This window comes from Phocoena phocoena, chromosome 9 (assembly GCF_963924675.1).
Source record: "Phocoena phocoena chromosome 9, mPhoPho1.1, whole genome shotgun sequence".
Taxonomy (NCBI): Eukaryota; Metazoa; Chordata; class Mammalia; order Artiodactyla; family Phocoenidae; genus Phocoena; species Phocoena phocoena.
Genome location: NC_089227.1, coordinates 81,703,831 through 81,729,903, shown reverse-complemented (window position 1 = coordinate 81,729,903; position 26,073 = coordinate 81,703,831). Strand labels below are relative to the sequence as shown.

Genomic DNA, 26,073 nt, shown 5'->3' with positions numbered 1-26,073 from the left:
GGCGGCAGCGGCTGCGGGGCGGTACCTCCTGTCAACTGCCTGCGCCCGCGCGCCGTCAGCCCGCCCGCCCAGCTCCACAGCGCGGAGGGACGCCGTGAGCCGCCGCCACAGCCGTCGCCTCGGGCCGCGGAGGGACGTGGTGAGCTGCGGCGCTTCCGCGTCAGCGCCGGCGGGGAATCTTTGGGAGCGCGTCGGGCCCGAACCCCGGTCCCTTCACGCGGTCCGCCGAGGCTGCGCCAGGTGGGGCCCGAAGCCGCCTCTCACGCCAGGCTGTCCCCGCGGCCGTCCGGCCTGCCTTCCTTCCTTCCGCCCGCCCGTCGGCCCGCCCTAAGAGTTCAGTAAGTGGGGCGCACTTGGTTGGGGGGACGGGGGTTCAGCCGGGGAGACCCTGGCGCACGTGCGTCGTGGGAGGGCGCGACGTGGGCCGGCCGCCGGCGGGAGCTACACCTCGGCCGCCCGGCCGCCGCGCCCCCCGCCCCACGGGCCCCGGCGCCGGCCGTGCCCGCTGCGCTCCGCGCCTCCGTCTCCGCGCGCGCCCGCCCGGGAAGGCGAGGCCGCCACCGCCGCCACCGCCGCCGCCGCCCGCGCAGCCGGCCAGGCCCTTGCCCTGCGCGCCCGGGGCTGCGTTTCCGGGTAGGGCGATGAACCTGTGCGGGAGTTCGGGCTGAAGAAGCCTTCGTGCGTTTTTCTTTCTCAGTTCGAGAGGAGGGTGAAGGGCTGTGGAGGGAAAGCGGAGGGCAAGCGGAGGGCGGGTGAGGGGAACGTTTCTGGAAAATGCAGCCAGAACCCCCCCAGGAAGTTCAGGCTGAGTGACGGGTTTGTGTTTCTTTCAACAGCCAAGCCGCAATGAAGAGCTTCTTACAGTGAAAGGAAAGTAGGTCGCGCCCACTGAAAATGCCTTTAAGGGACAAGTACTGTCAGACTGACCACCATCATCACGGATGCTGTGAACCAGGTATACGCCTTCCTTCAGTTACTTTGCCCTCCACCAGAGCCGCTCTGCCTTCTGTTTTCTTTTAGTTCTCCTTACCTCCTGCCCAAGAAGACATTCCTAACTAAGCAGGCTATTAATTTCCCCCAGCATAAAACCAGTTATGAAGCTAAAAGCTTGTACAAACAAGAGATCTCCCCTGCTTGATCTCTTAAAAAAAGTACTGCAAGTGTCACCTTAAATCTTTTCCACAAGATCAATTACTCAATCCCCTTTCCTTTTCTTTCAAGGCAGCCTGCAGTTAGTAGTATACCCTCATGGTCTGTGAATGTTTAAAACTGAAGAGAAAGGAAAAAATGGGTAGTAGAATACTGGCATTTATCTTCGAGGAAGCTGTTTCATGTAAATTTTTAAAAACTAAAAGTTTCTCTTGCTTTGATAGTGCTTAAAGACAGAATAATGCTTAAACTTAAAAATGAGTTTAGTTTGGGCTAAGAAAAGTTTGCTGAAGTCAACTTGTTGGAAGAATCAGGTTTTGTTAAGAGGAACCTCTTAAAGAAATTTCTTGGACAGAACACATTGTTGCAAAATCTGAATATTTAGATAGAATACATAAATATTTTTAGGATAGTTTGTTCAGTGGAACTCTTTTGAGTTGAATTTATGGAATGAAGAAGTTGCTTTTTGAAGGCTCATGAAGAGTATTACAACACTTTAATAAATGTGATATATAAACTCTTAATAGTTCCTCTGCTTATTAGAAGTATGATGTGCTTTGTCACAAACATTTAGAGGTACAGCTTAAAAAGGGAATCCTTGAATACACAGTCACTAAACCAACTAAGGGCTCTTCTGTTACAGTTCAAAGGCAGTTGTTTATCATTATTTTTGACCTAAAAGTTATTAGGACTTTTTAATACTTTTGCTTGTTTTTTTGTTGGAGTATTTTAACTGCACTAATGTACTTGGTTTTGTCACGGTAGAGTTCATGTAAAGTAGAGTACTTTTTTTGTATAATGGGGAAAAATGGCAATGGTAAAAGGGGAAGAACTATTTTCGGAACACTTTGGTACACATGAGAATAAAATTTGTACTATGACCCTATCCCCACTGATTTGCTGAAAATAATACCTCTTCTAGTAAAACAGGCAATCCCAGGGTGGAATCCAGTGTTTATTCAACTGTTCCCTGATCTACCTACCTTTCACCATCCTTTCTGCTGCATATTTTGTATCTTTGAAGTGATGATATATCACTTAACGTTTTGCCAAATGTTGAATGGATTTTGCTAGTTTTGAAGTACAAAGCTGTGAATGACTTCTTATACTTGTGTTCCACTGTCTTTTTATTCCATTTTTTTCCTGAGAAGTCATTTGAGTTGCATTAGTTAATTAAATCATCATATTAAAACCTTCTTATTTAGGAAGAAATTTATTTGGTCACTCATTTCTTTATTTCTTTGACAAATCTTTATTGAGCACCAGTTAGGGGCTAGGCACTATTCAAGGCAATGGGGATATAAGTGGTGAACAAAACAGATAAGCTCACCCCCTCATGGAATGTTTGAGTGGGAAGAGATAGACGTAAGTCAACAAGTAAAATAATTTGTGACCATACCTTATTTATAAAGTATATATTCTGGTAATTAAAGTTTTCTAGATACTTTAATGTCTTTTTAAAGAGGTTTTCCAGACTTGAACTTTTAAATATGTGTTGGAACTTTTCTGCTGCTTTTTCTCCCTCATTAACACAAATTCAGATAAGTTGCATTAATTGAAAAATTTCAACTTTATTTTGCCAGGAACTTTTCCCATGCAACTTATTTTTCAGACTGTCATGTCAAAAGTGGTTGGTATTTCTTCACTTTCTTAGTTAGAAGTAAACACTTTCTGACAATTTAGTTCAGTGGAAAGCCAAAAGTTTAACTTACGGGGTAGTTAATTGTCATTATTTCAGAGGAGGGTATGGGCCAAGTGGGAGGATGTTTCCATTATTGAGAGGAATATGTTATGGTAGTTTTAAAAAGAGGATGCCCTCAGATGGAGGAAAGACGGTGACATGATGTTTGAGAAGTTCTTTTAATGAGCTGTCCCAAGAGGTCTGACCTCCTTTGGATTATGAACGATAGGTGAGTTCTGAATGAGAGCAGTGTGTTCCTGAGCAGGTCTTGATAGGATGGATCAATTTATATTGAGGGGTGGTGTTTTAAGCCTATCAGTGTATGTAAAATATTCTTAGTTATGTTCTAAGAAAGTTTTTTTGTTAGAGAAATTTTCAGATGTTCAGAAGTAGAGAGAATGGTATAAGGAACCTGATGTAGCCATTACACAACTCCATCAGTTATCAGTATGTGGACAAGCTCTTTTGATCTGTATTCTCCCCTCCCCACAATTCCCTTCTCCATCTTCCAACTGCTCCCCTACTCTCTACTGTTTGAAAGCAAATCTCAGAAATCATAGGTAGAAGGATATTTTAAGGGGCTTATTTTAAGGTAGGAGAGACTCTTAAAAAAGTAGGTGTTTTATTCTGGGAAGTGTGTTCTTGGAAGGATGTAAAGAAGGTGTTAACTTCTGAGCGTTTGTGTTTTTTGGCTGGAGAGAGTTGCTCTTTTTTTCCTGAAAGGTCATGTAACCTGATCTTGGGAGGGATGTTAGGATATGTAAGAGGAAATTTTATAAAATACTAACATATAAAGTTTTTTTAGGATTGAGAGTATGTTTTCATGAAGAAAGAAAAGTTTCTTACAAGGGGACCTACACAGATGTGTATACCAAATGAATGTGTCCACTCATAACTGAACTAACCCCGGGGGTTATTTTGAATGGTATCTCAGGATGTGTATCTATTCTGGTGGTACCAGTGATGGTTATGGGTAACAAAATTTTGCTGTAGCTTTAAAATCAGATGTTGTTATATGGAAGTGGAAGTTAGTGTATTACAGGAAGTTTTCTGGAGCATGTACCTAAATGAGGAAAGGGGGCTCTGAGGAGAAGTTTCCATTTTTTCCCCCATATTTCTCCCTTATTCATTACTCTTTTTTTCATTCTTCCTTTCTAGCATTCTTGTCACTTAGAGAGCCAGGCCTTCGAGCTTTTCAGTTCTTTAAAATTGTATAACTTCTACTCTATCTTCTGTAGTTGTTATTTTTTATAATCAGTTATTGGTTGTTACAGTGTACAAATACTGGAAAGAACATCTCACCTAAATAAATGATATCATCTGTCTACTTAAAACTTCTGTTGTTTCTCTAAGGGGTTGCATTCTACTTCTCTTAGATTTTGGAAAAGATTTTTCAGTTTTTGGTGTCAGGAAGGCAGTTGATTTGTAGATTATGATGGTGCTAGAACATTTATTGAGCCTTTACTATATTCCAGGCTCTGATATAACCAGGTACCTGCATTAGCTAATTTAATCCTCACACAACCCTATGACTTGGGTACTTTTATTATCTGCATTTTAGAGATGAGAACAGAGAAATCAGAGAGTGTAATTTGCCCTAGTGGTATCTAGTTATTGGTAGCAAAAGAATTTCAGCGCAATCAGTCCAGGTCTGGAGTCTTCTGTTCTTAACCACTGCAGTTAGTGCCAATGTCAGATATTCCCAAAATGAGTTGTATTTGTGTGTATGTTCTTAAAAATACCTCAGAGTTTCTCTTAAAATTGGGAAAATTTTGCTTAATGGAATGATTTGGTTGTGAGACATAGTTCCTCCCCTTTGTGTACACTGAACTTAAGAGTTGAAACCAAAATGAGAATCTAAGGCTGTGTCTCTACACATAGCCTAGCAGGCTTTATCAGACAGCTAAATGCTGTCCAAGCCTGGGCCCTGAAGCAGTAGCAGCACACATTACTGAAGTAACCCTCCTTATCTTCTCACACTGAGCAGATGATGGTAAAATATCATCTGGGTTAAGACGGTAAAACATTATAACATATTGAAAAAAAAGAGGTAATTAAAATGGCCAGTTTTTCTCCACCACAACTATCTCTTTATTTGATATCTGATGGGAAACTTCAGTTTTCCTTTTCAGTTACCTTGTTTCTTATTACCATAATCTTATTTATATTATATATTTATACTGCTACTCTGGGAATTTTGGAAAGCAGGGATGATATAGACCTCTGTATATGAAAATTTTTACTTTTACAATGGGAATATTATATTTACTTATTATAAAAATGCTTACTTTCTAAAGTGCACACTTCCAAAAGCCCAGGCTAGTGAAGTGTGAGGCAGAAAGTGAAAATCACCCCTATAAGCCCACCCTGATGGAAAGAACCATTGTTAAATTTCGTTGGTATCCCATCAGACTTTCTGTGTTTATATTAGCATTTATACATAGACACACATATACGTTAAATTTATTTCTTTCTGTAGCTACTGAAATATGTATTAATATAATTGAGGTCATATTCTATAACCTGTTTTTGTTGCTTAGCAATGTAGTATTGACATCCTTTGTTGTCAGTACATGTAGACCTAGCTCATGCTGTGTAAGAGCCGTGAGAGATTCTGTTGTATGGATATTTCATAGTTTATTTAGTCTGGTTCCTTTTGAGAGACTTCTAAGTTGTTTGAAAATTTTCTCAATTATTTACGGTACTGCAGAGTGCTGCAGTGAACTTTCTTGTACATCTGTCGTTGTGCACTTGACCAGTTCTTTCCTTAGGTAGTGGTTTTTGAGTTTTGCTCTCTTAATTGCCCAGAGAGCTGTACTAGATTGTCTGGAGAGTTTTGGAATGGTTTATGAGGTGTGGCTAGGTTATCATTGCCCTAGAATTTTGGTTAAATATAGTGGTTCCTCTTCAAGGGGAATAAAAAGGCAAACATGACTAATATGTACTAACTAACACCAAAATAGTAAGATCTTTGCATTTGAACTTAATGCATAGTCTCAGTAGCCTTAATTTCACCTTGAATTGAGAAAAATTTTAGTAACATTTTTCCCATTATTTCATTTTGCCTTACAAAGATAATGTTGGAGTATATACAAAAAAGTGTGATTGTCATTAACATGATTATAGCAAACCATTGTTTTACTTCAATAGTAAATGATTTAAATAAATAACCCTTTTTTTGTGGGGATTGGGTTGGGTGTTTGTCTTCCATGTAGTTTATATCCTGGAACCTGGAGATGCTCCTTTGTTACAGCAACCACTACAGACATCCAAATCTGGTATTCAGCAAATAATTGAGTGCTTTCGATCAGGTATGAATGTTTTAGGATGTATTTTCAATCTTCACATAGTAGCTAAAAACTACCTAGAAATCCTTAGAAATAATTTTTTAAAAATAAAATGTATACATTGGTTTTCTTTACAGAATACTTTTGATTGTCATTTTTAAAAAGTGGATGAGTAAATATTGACTTGATAGAGATTCCTTTTCAGTACTATGTATTATATACTAATTTAAAAAGTATTTAGTATGGTTTAAAGAAATATGTGGTATATTTGCTGGCAAAGATTCATTGTTATTTTTTGGCATGTTCTTTATAAACTCTCAAAGGACTGTAGTAGATTATACAGGGTCTTTATGAGCTTTGACAGAGTAGATTATTTACTCAGAATGTCTGAGATGTCCCTTGTTCTAGATTAATTACTTTATCATCTCTGTTTATGTGACTCACCATCTCCTACCTAAGCCTGGAGTTTCAGTATCTTTAGTAGAGCACAGATAGAAAAAAGATTATTCAAGCCCTGATATTTAGATATATTTGTATAGCTTTTCTTTCCATTAGATTACTGTAATAATGGATATATAATAAGTATATTTGTGCAGTTACAATCCAGTGCTCTAAAGTAGGTGTTGCTCACTAAGTATAAATGGTTGAGAACTGTTAGAACTACAGTGTTTTGTAAAGTCTTAGGTTGCTGTGATTCTTATGATCCACTTGTCCACCTCTTGTGGATTTGGCTTCTCTGACATTGCAGACTATTAAATCAAATATGAACAAGCAAACATACATGACTGATGGACACCTAAGTGGTGGGCAATTAAAGGGTTAGAATATCTTTTGTTATTATTTTAAAGCTTATTATATCGTAATGAAAAATTTCTGAGATTCAAAGAAAAAGATAATTTATATGAAACCATTTGTTTTGTATTGAGAAATTTTTTGAGGTGCTTGTTTTTAAATCATTTTAAAGGGAAGTAGTATCTATTTGATTTACTTTAGGATTCTAAGAAATAGATTGTTCTTTAACATGAAGTTAATTTCTGAGTCTAAGATTCATTTCTTACACTTTTCATCTGTAGTCCTTATGGCATTGCTTTTATGTATATTTAAATCAGTAAGTATTTCATGTATACCATATGCCTATGCTTAGTGTTGGATGGTGGTATAACGTATTTTACTGTGTTTTTTGTTGTTGTTTTTTACTTTTGATAATTGCCCTAGGTTAACAGAAATAAATAATACGTCAAATTCTCCTGTGGTAAATACAATTAAAATTTTTCTAATTAGAGGCAGTATTTAAATAGCTTTCTGGCATAACAGAAGAATGGTTAGTTTTTATTTGTAGTTAGAGTTTCTGTTAGCTACTTTTAGTATAGAGATAAAAATTCTTTTTGTTCTTTCTCATATCATGGAAATGAAGGTAATAGCTTCACACTTAGTCATAGTCCTTGCTATAGGTTTCTTTTTTAAAAATTCATAATTTGGGATTAACGAAGTTATTTTATACTGCTTCAGTTTATTACAGTGTTATTTGATTAAGAAGTTAGAATTGTTTCATTTATTTGTGCTTTGTCTCGTAAAAAATACCTTCTCAATAAGCTCCTGTACCCATAATCTATATATTTTTTTAACTTTGGAAGGTGAATATTTAAAAAGGAAATTATGTGTTTTTTCATTGCACTGTGGTTGTGTCTGTTTTCTGTGTTTACTGTTTCTTTACAAAGCTGAAGGAAAGGGACTGTGAAATGGGTAATATGTTCTTTCTTAAATGTCCCTGGTAAATTTGCCTTCTGAGTTTTTTTTTTTCCCCAAGCAAATTTTGAAAATACTATAATTTAAATTCTCTCAGTACCCTATCATTTAAATTAGAGATGATTTAGAAATATGCTGAATGGTACAAAGAAACTAATTTTGGATTAAAAAAGGAATTCTTTTACTTTATTAGCGTATCTCATAGCTAAGTAATTCTAATTTCCTCAAGATAGTAATCTCTTACGTATCTGGATAATCTCAAGTCTCCTAAGGTAGCTCTTCTTTAGCACTGAGGTATTTAAGCCTTGGCTGACTGAAACCTTGAGAGGATGAGCTGGAAGTTGGGTCCTCATGACTTAGGGTCTAAGATCCCTTCTCATCCTGAGACTCGTGTAAGTTTCTCCCGGTCTCACTCTACTCCCAAGCAGCCCCTCAATGACTCATCTCTTTCTAGGCTCTTTCCATTACAGCTGGGTCACACACATTGCATTTAAAGAACAATCTTGGTGGTGTTTTGTATCTGACAGGTATTTGAAGATAGAACTTCGAAGTCTATGCTTTTGCTCTTGTTAACCTTCACAGGCTAAACCAGGTTGGGCAGTAGTAATGTGTTAGGATATCTGCCTTTGTCTTCAAGCTCAAGATAGTTGTCTTCAGCTCCGGTATCAGCTTTGCTTAAAGGATTCATGGTCTCCTGCCTAAACTGGGCTCTCTTTGGCCTGGTATTAATTCCTACCCAAGTTGGAAGTTAGTAAAAGGCTGAGGAAGGAGTTGACTCATCTTTTAGGTCTACCAACCCCATGTGTGCTGTACTGACTGCTTGACCAGTTTTGACTCATTTTCTTTGCTTCACATTTCAGCTTTTGCTTTGGACTGTTTTCCTGGCTTTAAATTACAAATACTTCTTAACCTCTAATCTCTCTCTATTTCTATCTGCTTAACTTATAATCTGAATAGACTTTTCTTTTTGGAATAAATTGTTTAAAAAAATAATAAAGAGGTGTAAAAGGGTATACAGAAATACAAAAGTAAGTGTCTTTGTTCAGACAGCACAGCTACATGGTTTGTGTCTTCTTCTAGAAACCTTCTACACACATATGAGCATATATTCCTCACTTTCTTCCTAATACAAGGAGTAGCTGACTCTGCATAGTTAGGTATCTTTGGTTTTTTAACAGTCTTTCCACTGTTGTTTGACATCTATCCAGAGATAGATACCTCATTTTTTTTAGAAGGCTGCCTGTTTTGCCCCTACCTGCAGATTTTCTACTCTGAAATCCCTGATGGTTGGGTGACTTGAGACATGCTATTTGCTTTGAATCCTGGCTTCAGGTACTACCTTGACTGTCCCCTGCCCTTTGCTCGAGCCTTTCCTTAGTTGTGTCAGTCCTTCCAGGATCATGTCTGTGACTTTTTGTCTTCAGATTTCCCTCGTATCTATTAACTTTTTTAAAGAAATAGTTGATTTACAATGTTGTGTTAGTTTCTGGTGTACAGCAAAGTGATTCAGTTATATGTATATATTAATTCTTTTTCATATTCTTTTCCATTTTAATTTATTACCAGATACTGAATATAGTTCCCTGTGCTATACAATAGGATCTTGTTGTTTATCTGTCCTCTATATATTAGTTTGTATCTGCTAGTCCCAAACTCCCAATCCAACCCTCCCTCTATTAACTTTTATTTTAGCTTCCTTCTTTTCCCAACCTCTGTCCCCAAATGGAAACAAAATTTTTAATAACAAAAAAGGTGTACTTCCATGAGGTATTTATAAATAATTGATTAATTGAGCTTAATATTCTTTCTTAGTCACTTAGTCTTCTGGTAGAGGCAAAGGAGCTGTGGAATGCCCTAAGGTTAGAAGCAGAAAAATGGGAAATTGTCCAGTATTCATAACTGGTCCTTAGTATGAAGTTGACATCTTTTTTTGAATTCTTGAAATATATATTATCTCTTTTTACAGTATTATACTGTTGATTCTTGAACATACACCATGGGTGTGAACTGCTCAGGTCTATTTTTTGCGGAGTTTTTCAATAGTAAATATTACAGTATCAGACGATCCTTGGTTGATTGAATCCAAGGATGCAGAAGTGAGGATATGGAGGAAGGGAGTATACGAAGGACTGTAGGTTATATGCAGATTTTTGACTGTGCAGAGTGTTGGCATCCCTAACCCCTGTGTTTGTTCAAGGGTCAACTGTATTATAGAAAAAAGATTCTACCTATAGAACACATTACTACTATTTGCAAGTAGCATCTTTTTTGAATCTTAGGGAGGAATAAATTGCAGTGAAAAATGAGAATTGGCTTTGTGTGATGTTTGCTATTGTCATTAATTAAATTTAAGTTTGGTCATTTACTTTCTTAGAAGAGTTTTTGTTTATTTTTTATTGCTTAAAGCAACATTTCTTGGAGTTAGTGTAAGCTATGACTGGATGGTGATGCCTCTGTCCTGGAAGTGTGATTTATCAGAGATACATAAGATAGTGCCATATTATATGACAGATTTTTTGGGGTTTTTTTTGGTTGATACATAGCAACTGTAGGAAGTTTTAAATCAGACTGCATATTTTGGGGATGAATAAGAAAAATGTAGATTTGTTTTATTTGTTGTTCTTACATTCATCTTCAAATCATCTCATCTGGGGCTGTGTTCCTAGGAGAGCAGCCATTTATATTAGGGAATTTCTCAAGGGTACAGATCATATCCTTCACTTCTCATGTCTTCAGTGAATAACATTGTACCTGGTATTTAATAGGTGTTCAATAAATGTGTGTAAGACTAAACGAAAGATTCACCAAGTAGGCACTAAAATAATTTTATTCTACTTATAAATTTATTGTAGTATGTGGCAGTGTTCCATAATTAATCTAGTAATTTTTTTTTTAACCAACCTTTGTAGGTGGTGGTTTTAAGATAACAATTTCAATTTTCCTAAGTTTTCTTACATTAAGGATGATCAGTACGAAATTCCCCTCATACTGGTCTTGGAACTCAGGAGGTATGACACGAGTTACACATTTGCTTGCAGTGTTGGGATGATATTGTGGTTAAGCAGTCATCCTAAAGAAACTGAGCTCATGTGTGAGTCAGCAATAAAGCATGCAGTATACTATTTAAAAATCATTATTGCTGCAACTTATCATTGATCAACATATCAGTATATTAAGGGAGAAAAGGAAAGTTTATCTTTGTCTAGCACTGAAGAGTTAGAATTAATATTATGTCATGTCAACTGACTGCCACCGAACCTAATGTAAAATTGAATATTGATTCCTTTTGAAAATAATTTTTTAAACATTTTTATCAGTATATACAATGTGTTTGGCATTAATTGATAGCACAGGAGAAACCCTTGATGAGGTTTAACTAAATTTTATTGACATCCATTATGCGTGATAATCTGAAATATTCATTAATTAGTTAATTTCTAGGCATCAAAAGCTTTCCCTTTGGAGGGCTGGTTTTTTTGAAAGATACTGATTGATGATCTATGTAAGCAGTATGTAGTGACTTCTAAGATAATTTAAAAACCTAAGGCAAGAAAGAGAGTTAAATATAGGAAAAGGAATAATTAGGGGTAAGGCAGCATGGCTCTCTCTCTCTCTCAGGGTTAGGAGTTGTGGAAGAACTTTTGTGGCTGTCTAGATGAACTTTTGCTGCTGTCTTGTCTCGTGTTTCAGGTTGTAGAAAGTTTTAACTGTTGACAGAGGCACAGTTGGTTGCTGTGTCTAATTGTCAGTGAGCAAAGCAATCAGAAAAAGGTAGCTGATTAGAATAAAGCAGTTATGTCCCGATGGGAAACCAACAAAACCTTAAATGGTAACTGAAACTAAGGGAATAACTTTTGCCTGTATTTATGGAATGAGGACACATCTTATTTTTCTCATTTGGAAAGTATGTAAGCAGAATTGGAAAATCATTCAGGTCCCTTTTTTGACTTTCTGGTCAACTTTACATAGACTTAAAAGAAATCTTACTTATAGGGAAGGTTTTCTGAAACATAGAGAAGGCTCTTCAGTATGTCATTTAACAAATGCCCATCAGTCCTGGTCCTGAAAGCTGGGAGTACAGTGGTGAGCATCAAAGATATCTTCTCTGTCTTCTTAAAGCTTCCAGTTTAATGGGGATACAGAAAAGTAACTAATTACAAGATAGCGGGGTAATGTAGTATAGATGTATAGGGTGCTCTGGGGAATATAGGAGAAGAATTCTTTTTTTTTTTTTTTTTGCGGTACACGGGCCTCTCACTGTTGCGGCCTCTCCCGTTTTGCGGAGCACAGGCTCCGGACGCGCAGGCTCAGCGGCCATGGCTCACGGGCCCAGCCGCTCCGCGGCATGTGGCATCTTCCCGGACCGGGGCACAAATCCGTGTCCCCTGCATCGGCAATCATCAGGCAGACTTTCAACCACTGTGCCACCAGGGAAGCCCGGGGGGAAGAATTCTTAACAAAAAACAGGAGGAGTCCGAGAAGGCTTCCTGGAGGAAATGACATCTAACCTGGAATCTGAAGGATTGCTAGAAGTGAGCCAGACCAGGGAAATGAGAGAATGTTATAGGCAGAGAGAAAAAAACATAGGTGAAGGCCTGAAAAGTAAGTGAGAGAGAATTTGGTGAATCCAAGGACCTGAAAGAATTTTGGTATGCCGGGATCAACACAACTGTGTTTGTATGTGTGTGTGTGCAAAGGTGACGTGAGGGTGGTGGAGCATTTGTGATTTATAAGTCAGGCAGTTTCTCTTACATCGACCGCCTAAGAGTCGCGCTGTAAGAAGCAACAACCTCTCCTCCTCCTGTCTGCCATCTGCTTGGCAGCCGCAAAACAGCAGCTATCATCTCCATCCATGTTGGCCAGGCTGGTGTCCAGATCGGCAGTGTTTGCTGGGAGCTCTGCTACCTGGAACACGGCATCCAGCCCGATGGCCAGATGCCAAGTGACAAGACAATTGGGGGAGGAGATGATTCCTTTAACACCTTCTTCAGTGAGACAGGCACTGGCAAGCATATGCCCAGGGCAGTGTTTGTAGACCTGGAACCCACGGTCATTGATGAAGTTTGCATTGGCACCTACCGCCAGCTATTCCACCCCGAGCAGCTCATCACAGGCAAGGAAGATGCTGCCAATAACTATACCTGAGGTCACTACACCATTGGCAAGGAGATCATTGACCTCGTCTTAGACCCAATTCAGAAACCGGCTGACCAGTGCACAAGTCTTCAGGGCTTCTTGGTTTTCCACAGCTTTGGTGGGTGAACTGGTTCTGGGTTCACCTCCCTGCTGATGGAGCATCTGTCTGTCGATTATGGCAAGAAGTCCAAGCTGGAGTTCTCCATTTACCCAGCCCCTCAGGTTTCCACAGCTGTAGTTGAACCCTACAGTTCCATCCTCACCACCCACACCACCCTGGAGCACTCTGATTGTGCCTTCACGGTAGACAGTGAGGCCATCTATCATCTGTCGTAGAAACCTTGATGTTGAGCGCCCAACATATACTAACCTGAATAGGTTGATAGGTCAGATAGTGTGGAGCTCTGAATGTTGATCTGACAGAATTCCAGACCAACCTGATACCCTATCCCCTTTTCCACTTCCCTCTGGCCACATATGCCCCTGTCACCTCAGCTGAGAAAGCCTACCATGAACAGCTTTCTGTAGCACACATCACCAATGCTTGCCTTGAGCCAGCCAACCAGATGGTGAAATGCGACCCTCTCCATGGTAAATACATGGCTTGCTGCCTGTTGTACCATGGTGGGACATGGTTCCCAAAGATGTCAGTGCTGCCATTGCCACCATCAAGACCAAGCGTACCATCCAGTTTGTGGACTGGTGCCCCACTGGCTTCAAAGTTGGCATTAATTACCAGCCTTCCACTATGGTACCTGGTGGAGACCTGGCCAAAGTACAGCGAGCTATGTGCATGCTGAGCAACACCACAGCCATCACTGAGGCCTGGGCTCACCTGGACCACAAGTTTGACCTGATGTATGGCAAGTGTGCCTTTGTTCACTGGTACGTGGGTGAGGGCATGGAGGAAGGAGAGTTTTCTGAGGCCCGTGAGGACATAACTGCCCTTGAGAAGGATTATGAGGAGGTTGGTGTGGATTCTGTTGAAGGAGAGGGAGAGGAAAAAGGAGAGGAGTACTAAAGTTAAAATGTCACAAAGGTGCTGCTTTTACAGGGAAGCTTACTCTGCTCTAAACATTGAAAAGTTGTGGTCTGACCAGTTGATTTGTTCGAACATTTAGAGAACAGCTAACACCTATCCTTCTCAAACTCTTCCAAAATATAGCAGAGGGAGGAACACTCCCAAACTCATTCTAATAGGCCACCATCACCCTGATACCAAAACCAGACAAAGATGTCACAAAAAAAACAAAACTACAGACCAATATCACTGATGAACATAGATGCAAAAATCCTCAACAAAATACTAGCAAGCAGAATCCAACAGCACATTAAAAGTATCGTACACCATGATCAAGTGGGGTTTATTCCAGGGATGCAAGGATTCTTCAATACATGCAAGTCAATCAATGTGATACACCATATTAACAAATTGAAGGAGGAAAACCATATGATCATCTCAAGAGATGCAGAAAAAGCTTTCAACAAAATTCAACACCCATTTATGATAAAAACTCTCCAGAAAGTAGGCATAGAGGGAACTTACCTCAACATAATAAAGGCCATATATGACAAACCCGTAGCCAACATCGCTCTCAGTGGTGAAAAACTGAAACCATTTCCACTAAGATCAGGAACAAGACAAGGTTGCCCACTCTCACCACTATTATTCAACACAGTTTTGGAAGTCCTAGCCACAGCAATCAGAGAAGAAAAAGAAATAAAGCAATCCAAATCAGAAAAGAAGTAAAACTATCACTGTTTGCAGATGACATGATACTATACATAGAGAATCCCAAAGATGCTACCAGAAAACTACTAGAGCTAATCAGTGAATTTGGTAATTTAGCTATAAAATTTGGTAAAGTAGGATATAAAATTAATGCCCAGAAATCTCTTGCATTCCTACACACTAATGATGAAAAATCTGAAAGGTAAATTAAGGAAACACTCCCATTTACCATTGCAACAAGAAGAATAAAATACCTAGGAATAAACCTCCCTAAGGAGACAAAAGACCTGTATGCAGAAAACTATAGGACACTGATGGAAGAAATTAAAGATGATACAAACAGATGGAGAGATATACCATGTTCTTGGATTGGAAAAATCAACATTGTGAAAATGACTATACTACCCAAAGCAATCTACAGATTCAATGCAATCCCTATGAAACTACCAATCGCATTTTTCACAGAACTAGAACAAAAATTTCACAATTTGTATAGAAACACAAAAGACCCCGAATAACCAAAGCAATCTTGAGAAAGAAAAACAGAGCTGCAGGAATCAGGCTCCCTGACTTCAGACTATACTACAAAGCTACAGTACTCAAGACAGTATGGTACTGGCACAGAAACAGAAAGATAGATCAATGGAACAGGATAGAAAGCCCAGAGATAAACCCACGCACATATGCTCACCTTATCTTTGATAAAGGAGGCAAGAATATACAATGGAGAAAAGACAGCCTCTTCAATAAGTGGTGCTGGCAAGACTGGACAGCTACATGTAAAAGAATGAAATTAGAACACTCCCTAACACCGTACACAAAAATAAACTCAAAATGTATTAAAGACCTAAATGTAAGGCCAGACACTATAAAACTCTTAGAGGAAAACATAGGCAGAACACTCTATGACATAAATCACAGCAAGATCCTTTTTGACCCACTTCCTAGAGAAATGGAAAATAAAACAAAAATAAACAAATGGGACCTAATGAAACTTAAAAGTATTTGCACAGCAAAGGAAACCATAAACAAGGCAAAAAGACAACCCTCAGAATGGGAGAAAATATTTGCAAATGAAGCAACTGTCAAAGGATTAATCTCCAAAATATACAGGCAGCTCATGCAGCTCAATATCAAAAAAACAGCCCAATCCAAAAATGGGCAGAAGATCTAAATAGACATTTCTCCAAAGAAAATATACAGATTGCCAACAAACACATGAAATGATGCTCATCATCACTAATCATTAGAGAAATGCAAATCAAAACTACAATGAGGTATCACCTCACACCGGTCAGAATGGCCATCATCAAAAAATCTACAAACAATAAATGCTGGAGAGGGTGTGGAGAAAAGGGAACCCTCTCGCACTGTTGGTGGGAATGTAAATTGATACAGCCACTATGGAGAACAGTATGGAGGTTCCTTAAGAGACTAAAAGTAGAACTACCATACGACCCAGTAATGCCACTGCTGGGCATATACCCTGAGAAAACCGTAATTCAAAAAGAGTCAGGTACCACAATGTTCATTGCAGCTCTGTTTACAATAGCCAGGACATGGAAGCAACCTAAGTGTCCATCGACAGATGAATGGATAAAGAAGATGTGACACATTTATACAATGAAATATTACTCAGCCATAAAAAGAAATGAAACTGAGTTATTTGTAATGAGGTGGATGGACCTAGAGACTGTCACACAGAGTGAAGTAAGTCAGAAAGAAGAAAAAATACTGTATGCTAACACATATATATGGAATCTAAAAAAAAAAAAAATGGTTCTCAAGAACCTAGGGGCAGGACAGGAATAAAAATTCAAAAGTAGAGAATGGCCTTGAGGACATGGGGAGGGGGAAGGGTAAGCTGAGACAAAATGAGAGAGTGGCATGAACATATATACACTACCAAATGTAAAATAGATAGCTAATGGGAAGCAGCCGCATAGCACAGGGAGATCAGCTCTGTGCTTTGTGTCCACCTAGGGGGTGGGATAGGGTGGGGGGAGGGAGATGCAAGAGGAGGAGATATGGGGATATATGTTTATGTATAGCTGATTTACTTTGTTATACAGCAGAAACTAACACACCATTGTAAAGCAGTTATACTCCAATAAAGATGTTAAAAAAAAAAAAAGATTGATGAATCAAGGTTAGCCCCAACTTGTCTTTTTTTTTGGGAGGGGATGCTTACTGGGAATAAATATATGCTCTCTACTGAATATAACTGTGTAACTGGGACTAAAGAAGAAATTGATACTGTTTTTGTTTTTTTATGGTTGATTGAGAGAACCTGATTTTGAGATGCAGTTTTACGTTTTTACAAATAACTTCATGTTGTACGTTCTAGTTATATCTTCAGTAGAATTCTTAAGCTAATCCTAGTTCAGATTATTTCTGTGTCCCTCTTCAATCGTTTTTAACTACCTTTAGAGGCAGAATTGAATTTGTAGTATGGGTCTAGCTGGTCTTTTAATTTATAATTAAAGTGCAGAATTTTCCCATGTTTTCTTCCATCTGGTAACACACCCACCTGCACTTACCGAGAACTATATGTAGATCAACTGGAGAGGTTTATCTAAAGTGTTTTTTTATCTTCAGCCTACCTCTCATAGTTTGTCAGTGACTTATGAGGTTAACTATGAACTAAATATATTAGCACTTTATTGCCAATATATTTTGTAATGTGAAATAAGCTAGAGAAGTGTGTGTGTGTGTGTGTGAACTTATACAAAGTATAATACCCAAGCTATCCTCTGAATCTTTAAAAATGTGTGTTTTCTGATTTTGCAGTAGTATGGTCTAGTGGACCAAATTAAACCTTGAGTTGGATTGGGAAATAGTGGAAGTTATTTTATATATCTATATATTTATTTATTTATTTATTTATTTTTTCTCAGTAGAAACCTGGATTTATAATTTAGTTCTTCTAGAATTTAGGTTCATATTTTCTTTCATAACTCTCCAAGATGGGTTTGGTTTGTTTGTTTTAAAAGATGAATAAACCAAGGTGCAAAGACTATAGCCCTTTAAGGACACACGACTAGGTAATAATCAAAATTGGAATCTCTAAAGACTTCGTAAAGTTCTGATAATGTAATTTTGTTGCAGTAGAAATTTGAGAGCTGGCTTGTCTTCAAAATGATAAAATGCAACATGATGATTAATACAATAATTACATATAAACAGATTGCAAAAGATTGAATCAGAAATGCTTAACCTTTATGGATCCTACAGTATTAATTATGCTACTGAGATGGTGTTTATTCTCTAGTAGTCTTGGAGCTTAATAGTCACGCGCTTGTTGAATGATGGAACACTGTGCACCTAGATAGTCTTAAGTATTTTTCAGGACACTTTTTTTTCCCCTCCTTTTTTTTTTTTTTTTTTTTTTTACTGTACGCGGCCCTCTCACTGTTGTGGCCTCTCCCGTTGCGGAGCACAGGCTCCGGATGCGCAGGCCCAGCAGCCATGGCTCACGGGCCCAGCTGCTCCGCAGCACGTGGGATCCTCCCGGACTGGGGCATGAACCCGTATCCCCTGCATCATCAGGCGGACTCCCAACCACTGCGCCACCAGGGAAGCCCTCCCTTCTTTAATTTAAGTCAATATTATTATCATTTTTTGAGGAAACCAAAGGCTCCTTAATTAGTGAACACTGCAGATCACTTTTGTCAATTTACCTGCGTCAAAGACCTGTAGGAAGTAGTGACAGAAGATCTTCTATTTGTGTTTTATTTTAAAGATTTAAAGAGTGCTTGTTGCTGTTTATTTTTTCTCTGCCTTTTGATCTTCCATCATAATAATGCTTAGATTCCATAGATCAGTGGCAATTCTTCAACGAATATTTATTGAGCATTATTAGAGCTGAACACTTTTTAGCTGTAAATAAGGCAGGCTTGGTCTTGGCTGCCTTGGAATTTATAATCTAGTGGAAAAGATGGGCTTTAAAGTAGTAATTATATCAATATTTAATTTATTGCAATTAGAGTGAGTTTTTGAGGGAGAAAGGCTTTGAATAAATTTCTAGTGGTATTAAGAGACCTAAGCAAAATTCAAAACCGTGGACAAGGATTCTTTACTCTCACACTGAATGGCCATAATCCCACGTTGCCCTAGAACCCGAAGTAATTTAAGCTGAATTTAAAAAGAAAGTCACAGACAATCCTGTGACACAGCTTTGACCTTCTTTAAGGAATCGGGGAAAGTGTATTACTCATGTTTACTTCCTAATGTGAAAGAGAGCTGGAAGAACCAGCCAAAAACTTGGGTTGGGGTGGCATTTAATTCTTCTGTTCACACTCCAGGTCTATTGAATCAGAATCTCCAGGAGTGGGTCATGTACATCTTTATTCCTCGGTCATTGTGATGATCAACCAGATGTTGGAACCACTGTTAAGATAGCCCAGGAATTGATTGGCTGCTGAATTAGAAAAAGACCATCAATTTCAGCTGTCCTAATATCCAAATGATAGTAGAATTTTGCTTAAAACTTAGTTTACAACTTAGTTCTGAGTATAGTATGGTAGACACTGGCAATGCCCTTATTTTGTTTTTAAAGAGTAAAACTGCACCTTTGGATTGTCAGCAGTGGTTGCCCAGTTTAAAACTGCATGTTAAAGTTACCTTTTGTGTTAAGTTTTCTTTTCTTTTTTCCTTCAGGAACTAAACAACTTAAGCATATTTTATTAAAAGATGTGGACACTATTTTTGAATGTAAATTATGCCGCAGTCTCTTCAGAGGATTACCAAATTTAATTACCCATAAAAAATTCTACTGCCCACCAAGTCTCCAGATGGATGACAGTAAGTTTTATTCATATATTCAATTATGCATTTTGCTATGTATTCTTATACTACAGCTATACATTTATGTTAAAATGGTATCGATGTCTAGTTACAGATAATTTAGTGATAGAGAATAAGGTAAAATACTTGACTCAATGTTATATTCAGTTTCTTAAATAGATATTTTAATATCAGTGTTTTTCATTTGGATTTTGCTAAAGATACATGAGGTTAGATTTTTGAGTATATTTGTATTAAAGTATTGGATATATTTGAATGTTTATATGGACTATACAGTTTATATCCAGGATTTTTGTAATTTAAAATATTAATGCTTGATGAGGGTGTTGGTATTTTTCCTCCTTACTTCTTAAAAACTTGTTACCAGATATGACTCATCATTTACTTAGATTCTCCTTAAGTAAGTGAGAAAGTTGGAAACAGAGCAAAGAATGAGTAAATGAGTTGATTTTTTTGGTAATTGTAGAGAGCATTAAAAAATACTTGTTGATCTTTCTAGTGTTTGCTGGGTCTTGATTTGAAGATCAGTTTTATTCTCAGTGAAGTTTATTAGATAAGTCATTTTATCAGAAATTAGATTGTGTTATGGGCTAACCTGAGATCTGAAATAGCTTTATGTGGTAAAGGCAGGTAACAAAGTCTTTGTGGAACCAAATGTTTGTTGAATTAAGCATATTGTCTCTTCTCTGTATGATTAAGTTGCAGTATATATAATGGTATTATTTTCTTGCTTTAAAGAATAATGTAAATTATTATTAACAAGTAATAGGTTACTTTCATTATTTCTTGTTCAGGGATTTAACTCTTGTGGACTTACAAAATATAGAATTTATTTAGTTAGCTTGATATTACAGTTGCATTATGGATTTTGTGCATTTTTCCGCTTAACCTTTTTGGGATGGAAATGGAATGCAGAGCTCCAAATATCAAAAGTACTGCTTTAATTATTAGCATGAAGCTGATTTAAAGTATATTATAGGACATAGATGAAACAGAAATTTCATATTTGTTGGAAACTTTCCCTACCACTGTTAAATCTTATTATACTTCTTTTTATCCTTGAAATATAAATGAAAAGGTAGTCTATAGAGATTAGTTTCAAATCTAACCTTTTAATTAAAGAACTAGTAGAAATTTAATTTTCTGGTAGTCATTCTTTGTTACTTTTTGGTGTGAAATAAAGTTTAGTTGAATTTTAGAGGGAAATAGATAAATGGATTTGCTGTATTATTGTGCACTCTTCTGCAATACTTATTCTAGAAATACTTCTGTGAAAGTATAATTCTTCTTATAGATACCACTTTATCCATTTTAAAAAAGAAAGATTAGTAGACTAGAAGAGCTATGATGAGTCATTTCTTGATTTATAATTAGATACCAGATTTGATGCTATACTTGTAGCTAGATTTTAACATTTTAGGTAGAAACATAACCAGTGTTAGACAACTCTGTTACAATAGGAATATTAGGTTGCCTACAGATGGCGTAATTATTGCACAGATAAATAAAACTAGCTCTGTTTTTGGAGTTAATCTGTAGTTTTTAATCATTTGTTTTAATAGGTTGCCATGTTAAGAAGACATGTAATAGGACTGAATTTAGCAAACACTTCTATACATCCTGTTATTCATGTTTATATATTTTCCTATAAATCTTCTTCATTTTCCATAAGATGTTCAAATGTCCCTATACAATTAGATGAGATTATTTATTATGGATTAAGTTAATAGGAATGCTGTTATATTTTCTAAAAAAAGAATTATTTTTATATGTAGTAACCTTCTTCATGGTGTTTTATCCGTCTTGGGTTATGAGAACTTTGATTTACCTTTGCTAGCCTAAAAATATGAAATACTATTTTTATTGTTTATTGTACCCATGTGCTTAAATATTTTATATTAAGGGCCCTTATTAGAAGTAACTCTTCAGATTGCATCTATTCCTTAACATTTGTGTACCATGATGAGATTGTAAATTAAAGCAAATTTTAATTTAATTAATACTTGTTTTTATACTCATAAAATACTGAGAAGTAGATAATGCTCTTGTAAAAATAAATGCAAACCAGTAATATAATAAATTTTAAAATAGAGGTTCATAATACATTTAAAAATATTAGAGGGCTAGAGCAGGCTAATTATTTCAGATTAAAATGTTGTTTTTTCCTTAACAGACCTTCCTGATGTAAATGATAAACAAAGCCAAGCCATAAGTGATCTCCTAGAAGCCATATATCCAAGTGTGGACAAGCGAGAATACATTATTAAGCTAGAACCCATAGAAACTAATCAGAATGCAGTTTTTCAATATATTTCAAGGACTGATAATCCTACTGAAGTCACAGAGTCAAGCAGTACTCCTGAACAGCCTGAAGTTCAAATACAGGAAACTAGCACTGAACAGTCTAAGACAGTTCCAGTTACAGACACAGAGGTGGAAACTGTAGAGCCCCCTCCTGTTGAAATTGTTGCAGATGAAGTTGCACCTACATCTGATGAACAACTGCAGGAATCACAGGCTGACTTGGAAACTTCTGACAATTCTGATTTTGGTCACCAGTTGATATGTTGTCTTTGTAGAAAAGAATTCAATTCCAGACGAGGTGTTCGTCGTCACATTCGAAAAGTACACAAGAAAAAAATGGAAGAACTAAAAAAGTACATTGAAACACGAAAGAATCCAAACCAATCCTCTAAAGGACGCAGTAAGAATGTTCTAGTCCCATTAAGTAGGAGTTGTCCAGTATGTTGTAAATCATTTGCTACAAAAGCGAATGTAAGGAGGCATTTTGATGAAGTTCATAGAGGACTAAGGAGGGATTCAATTACTCCTGATATAGCAACAAAGCCTGGGCAACCTTTGTTCCTGGATTCTGTTTCTCCTAAAAAATCTTTTAAGGCTCGAAAACAAAAGTCGTCTTCAAAGGCTGAATACAATTTAACTGCATGCAAATGCCTCCTTTGCAAGAGGAAATATAGTTCACAAATAATGCTTAAAAGACATATGCAAATTGTCCACAAGATAACTCTTTCTGGAACAAACTCTAAAAGAGAGAAAGGCCCCAATAATACTGCCAGCAGTTCAGAAATAAAAGTTAAAGTTGAACCAGCAGATTCTGTAGAATCTTCACCCCCTTCCATTATCCATTCTCCACAGAATGAATTAAAGGGAACAAATCATTCAAATGAAAAAAAGAACGCACCGGCAGCACAGAAAAATAAAGTTAAACAAGACTCTGAAAGCCCTAAATCAACTAGTCCGTCTGCTGCAGGTGGCCAGCAAAAAACCAGGAAGCCAAAACTTTCAGCTGGCTTTGACTTTAAGCAACTTTACTGTAAACTTTGTAAACGTCAGTTTACTTCCAAACAGAACTTGACTAAACATATTGAATTGCACACAGATGGGAATAACATTTATGTTAAATTCTACAAGTGTCCTCTTTGCACTTATGAAACTCGTCGGAAGCGCGATGTGATACGACATATAACTGTGGTTCATAAAAAGTCATCCCGTTATCTTGGGAAAATAACAGCCAGTTTAGAGATCAGAGCTATAAAAAAGCCCATTGATTTTGTTCTAAATAAAGTGGCAAAAAGAGGCCCTTCAAGAGACGAAGCAAAACATAGTGATTCAAAACACGATGGCACTTCTAACTCTCCTAGTAAAAAGTATGAAGTAGCTGATGTTGGTATTGAAGTAAAAGTCACAAAAAACTTTTCTCTTCACAGATGCAATAAATGTGGAAAGGCATTTGCCAAAAAGACTTATCTTGAACATCATAAGAAAACTCATAAGGCAAATGCTTCCAATTCACCTGAAGGAAACAAAACCAAAGGCCGAAGTACAAGATCTAAGGCTCTTGTCTGGTGAGGAACAGTTACAGAGTTTTGCTTTTTCCCCCCCATCGAACTAAAAAAATCATTTGACCATAATATATAGCTGGTTCCATTTTAACACATTTGCTTCCATATATCTTACGGCAGTGGGAACTGCAAGAGTAATGTGCATATCGCATTTACCTCTTCAGTGACCTTTATTCCAGTGGCTTGGGAACAAAAGTTAACTTCAGAACTTATCTTCCACAGGACAATGCAATATAGTTACAGGTAGATGGCACAGGGTCAGTGATTTCCTCTCAATGTTGTAAAATATATACATTTATATTGGCTTATGTTTACAATAGAAGTCTTCTGTTTAACTAACTTTGCACAGGTTTAATTTGATTCAGTGACTTAGTCTACTAATTAATACATTGTAGGAAGTTAAGTATATTAGAATGAATTTGTGAAGGCGATAATTATAGGAAAAAAGTCTTTTGAGGCACTGTAATTACTGTTAAATTAATCTGTGACGGCTAAATAAAGTGCTGCACTCAGAAAAAGCAATCCCCAAATTGAATTTAGAACAATTAGCATTTATTATTTACGCTTAACATAGTGCTTCCAGGCAAAGGGGGAAATGATAAACAAATATTTGGGTTTATTTTTCCTTCTCCTTGGGAGTATGTGTTAGTTCCTGTTTTTTAGTTTTGACCTTTGGAAAAAGTGATTGTTTAGGTCCCTGATCCTCTTATTTTTACCTTTTTGTTTAAATAAAGTTTTGGTGATCATTTCAACATAGGTAATATTATTAAGGAGGTTTTTTTTTTTTTTTTTCTCCTGTGGTGGTGTGTTGCAAGAAAAATAAAATTCCTATTGGGAAGAAAGAAAAAAATACTAGTTTTTTAGAGGGTTTTGGAACAAATGTAGATTTTTAAAATGCAATATGAACTAAGGAGTAGACTCCCTGTACTTGTTTTTGCAAGTCTCTCTATATTTTTAAAGTTTACCTTCAGTACCTGTGTCCCTTGTATTAATGCATTTAATATATTTAATTAGTATTAAATTAGTTTTGGATTCAGGTTCTAAAGCAGTATACTTAGTTTGAGTGCTCAGTAGGTTAAATGTTGTGGTTTGATTATCACACATTTTTTTATTTGTGTGGAAAACTTGAGATGAAACCATCCTTTAGAAGTCATTTACTATTGTATTATTTTGAAAATAAGGTTTTATTGGTAAACTCAAAAGTCTTCATTTATTCCCATTTCTCCTCAGATAACTTCAAGTGATGTACGAAAAGGTTTGGAGTTCATTTTTTTGGAAAGACTTTAAATTGGTGTTAGAACCACTAAACATCTTCAAATGGTACTATGAGAAAAAAAAAGAAAAAAATTTGATAAATATATGACTGTAACTGCTGTTTTCTGACTAAAATAATAACCATCTAACCACTTGTTTCTAAGGCACTGCCTCTTCCAGCACTTTCAAGTAGCTGTGACATTTTGTATTGTCATCACAGTCCATCAGCTAACCACCCCTGTGCATTTTGGTCTACAGTTTCTACAAAAATGTTGCAAATTTTGTTTTCCAGCAGTTTGTTGATTAAGTGATCAACAATCTGAAGAAAATATCACCACTGGTGATTTTTAATTATCAAAGACTTTATAAGTTAGCGATTTTAGTTTTGTTCCACTTTATTTGGCAGAATTTTTATTGGATTGTACAGATATATAATTTCCTAGTGAGCGTATGTTAGGACCAAAAGACAAATCTCAACACATTATAAATATTTACCTACTAAATATTTGTAATTATTTTTACATCCATTTATTTCTAACTTGTTCTATAGCACTTAAATGTTTGAAAATTTCATTCTAAAATATATACTATAGGAAACTTCCGGTTCATTTTCATCCATGGATCATCACATTTTTCATTTGTAAACATCTGAGGTTTTTATGAAAATTAAACATTCCCCTATTTTTCTTTAAGTTTCATACAAAGCACTTTAATGATAGATGCAACTTAATTTTTCAGTTTTTTTTTAAAGACCCCACATTTACTAATGTTAATATGAAGGTAATAAATAGCTTACTGCTATTTTATGGATGCAGACAATCCCTGCACAACCACTTCTTACAATACTAGTTTATTTCTTTACATATTGCTAAAAAAGGAAGATTGGGGTATAAACCCTGATTCTTTTTCTCTCCCAAGTAAAATCTTAAATGACCACTTTAGATAATATTTGATCCCTACTGTAAAATTTAGAAAATAATGAATTTTTGTCCATTTTTGTAATCAAGATTTTAGGGAAAACAGAAGTACATCTATCTTTAATGAAATACTGGACAGGTTTTTGTGTAATCAATATTTTGTACTTTTTAGGGAATATTTTATTTTTTAGTAATTTTTGTCAAATTATAATTTTAAAAGGTACAGCAGAGAATATACCATGTTTTTATATAGGTTCATCCCTGTACTTAGGAGGGACCCTGTCCATCTATATACTTTTTGTATAAAATTTTAAAATGTTGAAGATCCACAAGGTCATAATAAAATGCTTTCATAGCTAGAAAAACATTTACCCTTCCCAGTGCTTTGCACTAAAATATACTGTGAAAGGAAACTAGAAAGACTGTAACTGTTGCTGGAAATGTTCTATATTGAATGTACATGCTCTTGTTGGAAAAATGTACTATATGTGATGGAAATAAA

The 26,073-nt window shown here is 36.8% G+C and overlaps 1 protein-coding gene and 1 pseudogene across 1 annotated transcript; both read left to right on the top strand.

Annotated features, from left to right (window-relative positions):
* Positions 1-172: 172 nt before the first annotated feature.
* ZNF800 (zinc finger protein 800) lies at positions 173-24,337 on the top strand. The gene is made up of 5 exons (XM_065884260.1): positions 173-338; positions 837-955; positions 6,046-6,141; positions 19,391-19,534; positions 21,711-24,337. Exons 2-5 carry the CDS (start codon positions 895-897, stop codon positions 23,405-23,407), a joined length of 1,998 nt encoding a protein of 665 aa, XP_065740332.1. The 5' UTR covers positions 173-338; positions 837-894; the 3' UTR covers positions 23,408-24,337.
* LOC136127822 (tubulin alpha-1A chain-like) lies at positions 12,712-14,020 on the top strand (annotated as a pseudogene).
* Positions 24,338-26,073: the final 1,736 nt, after the last annotated feature.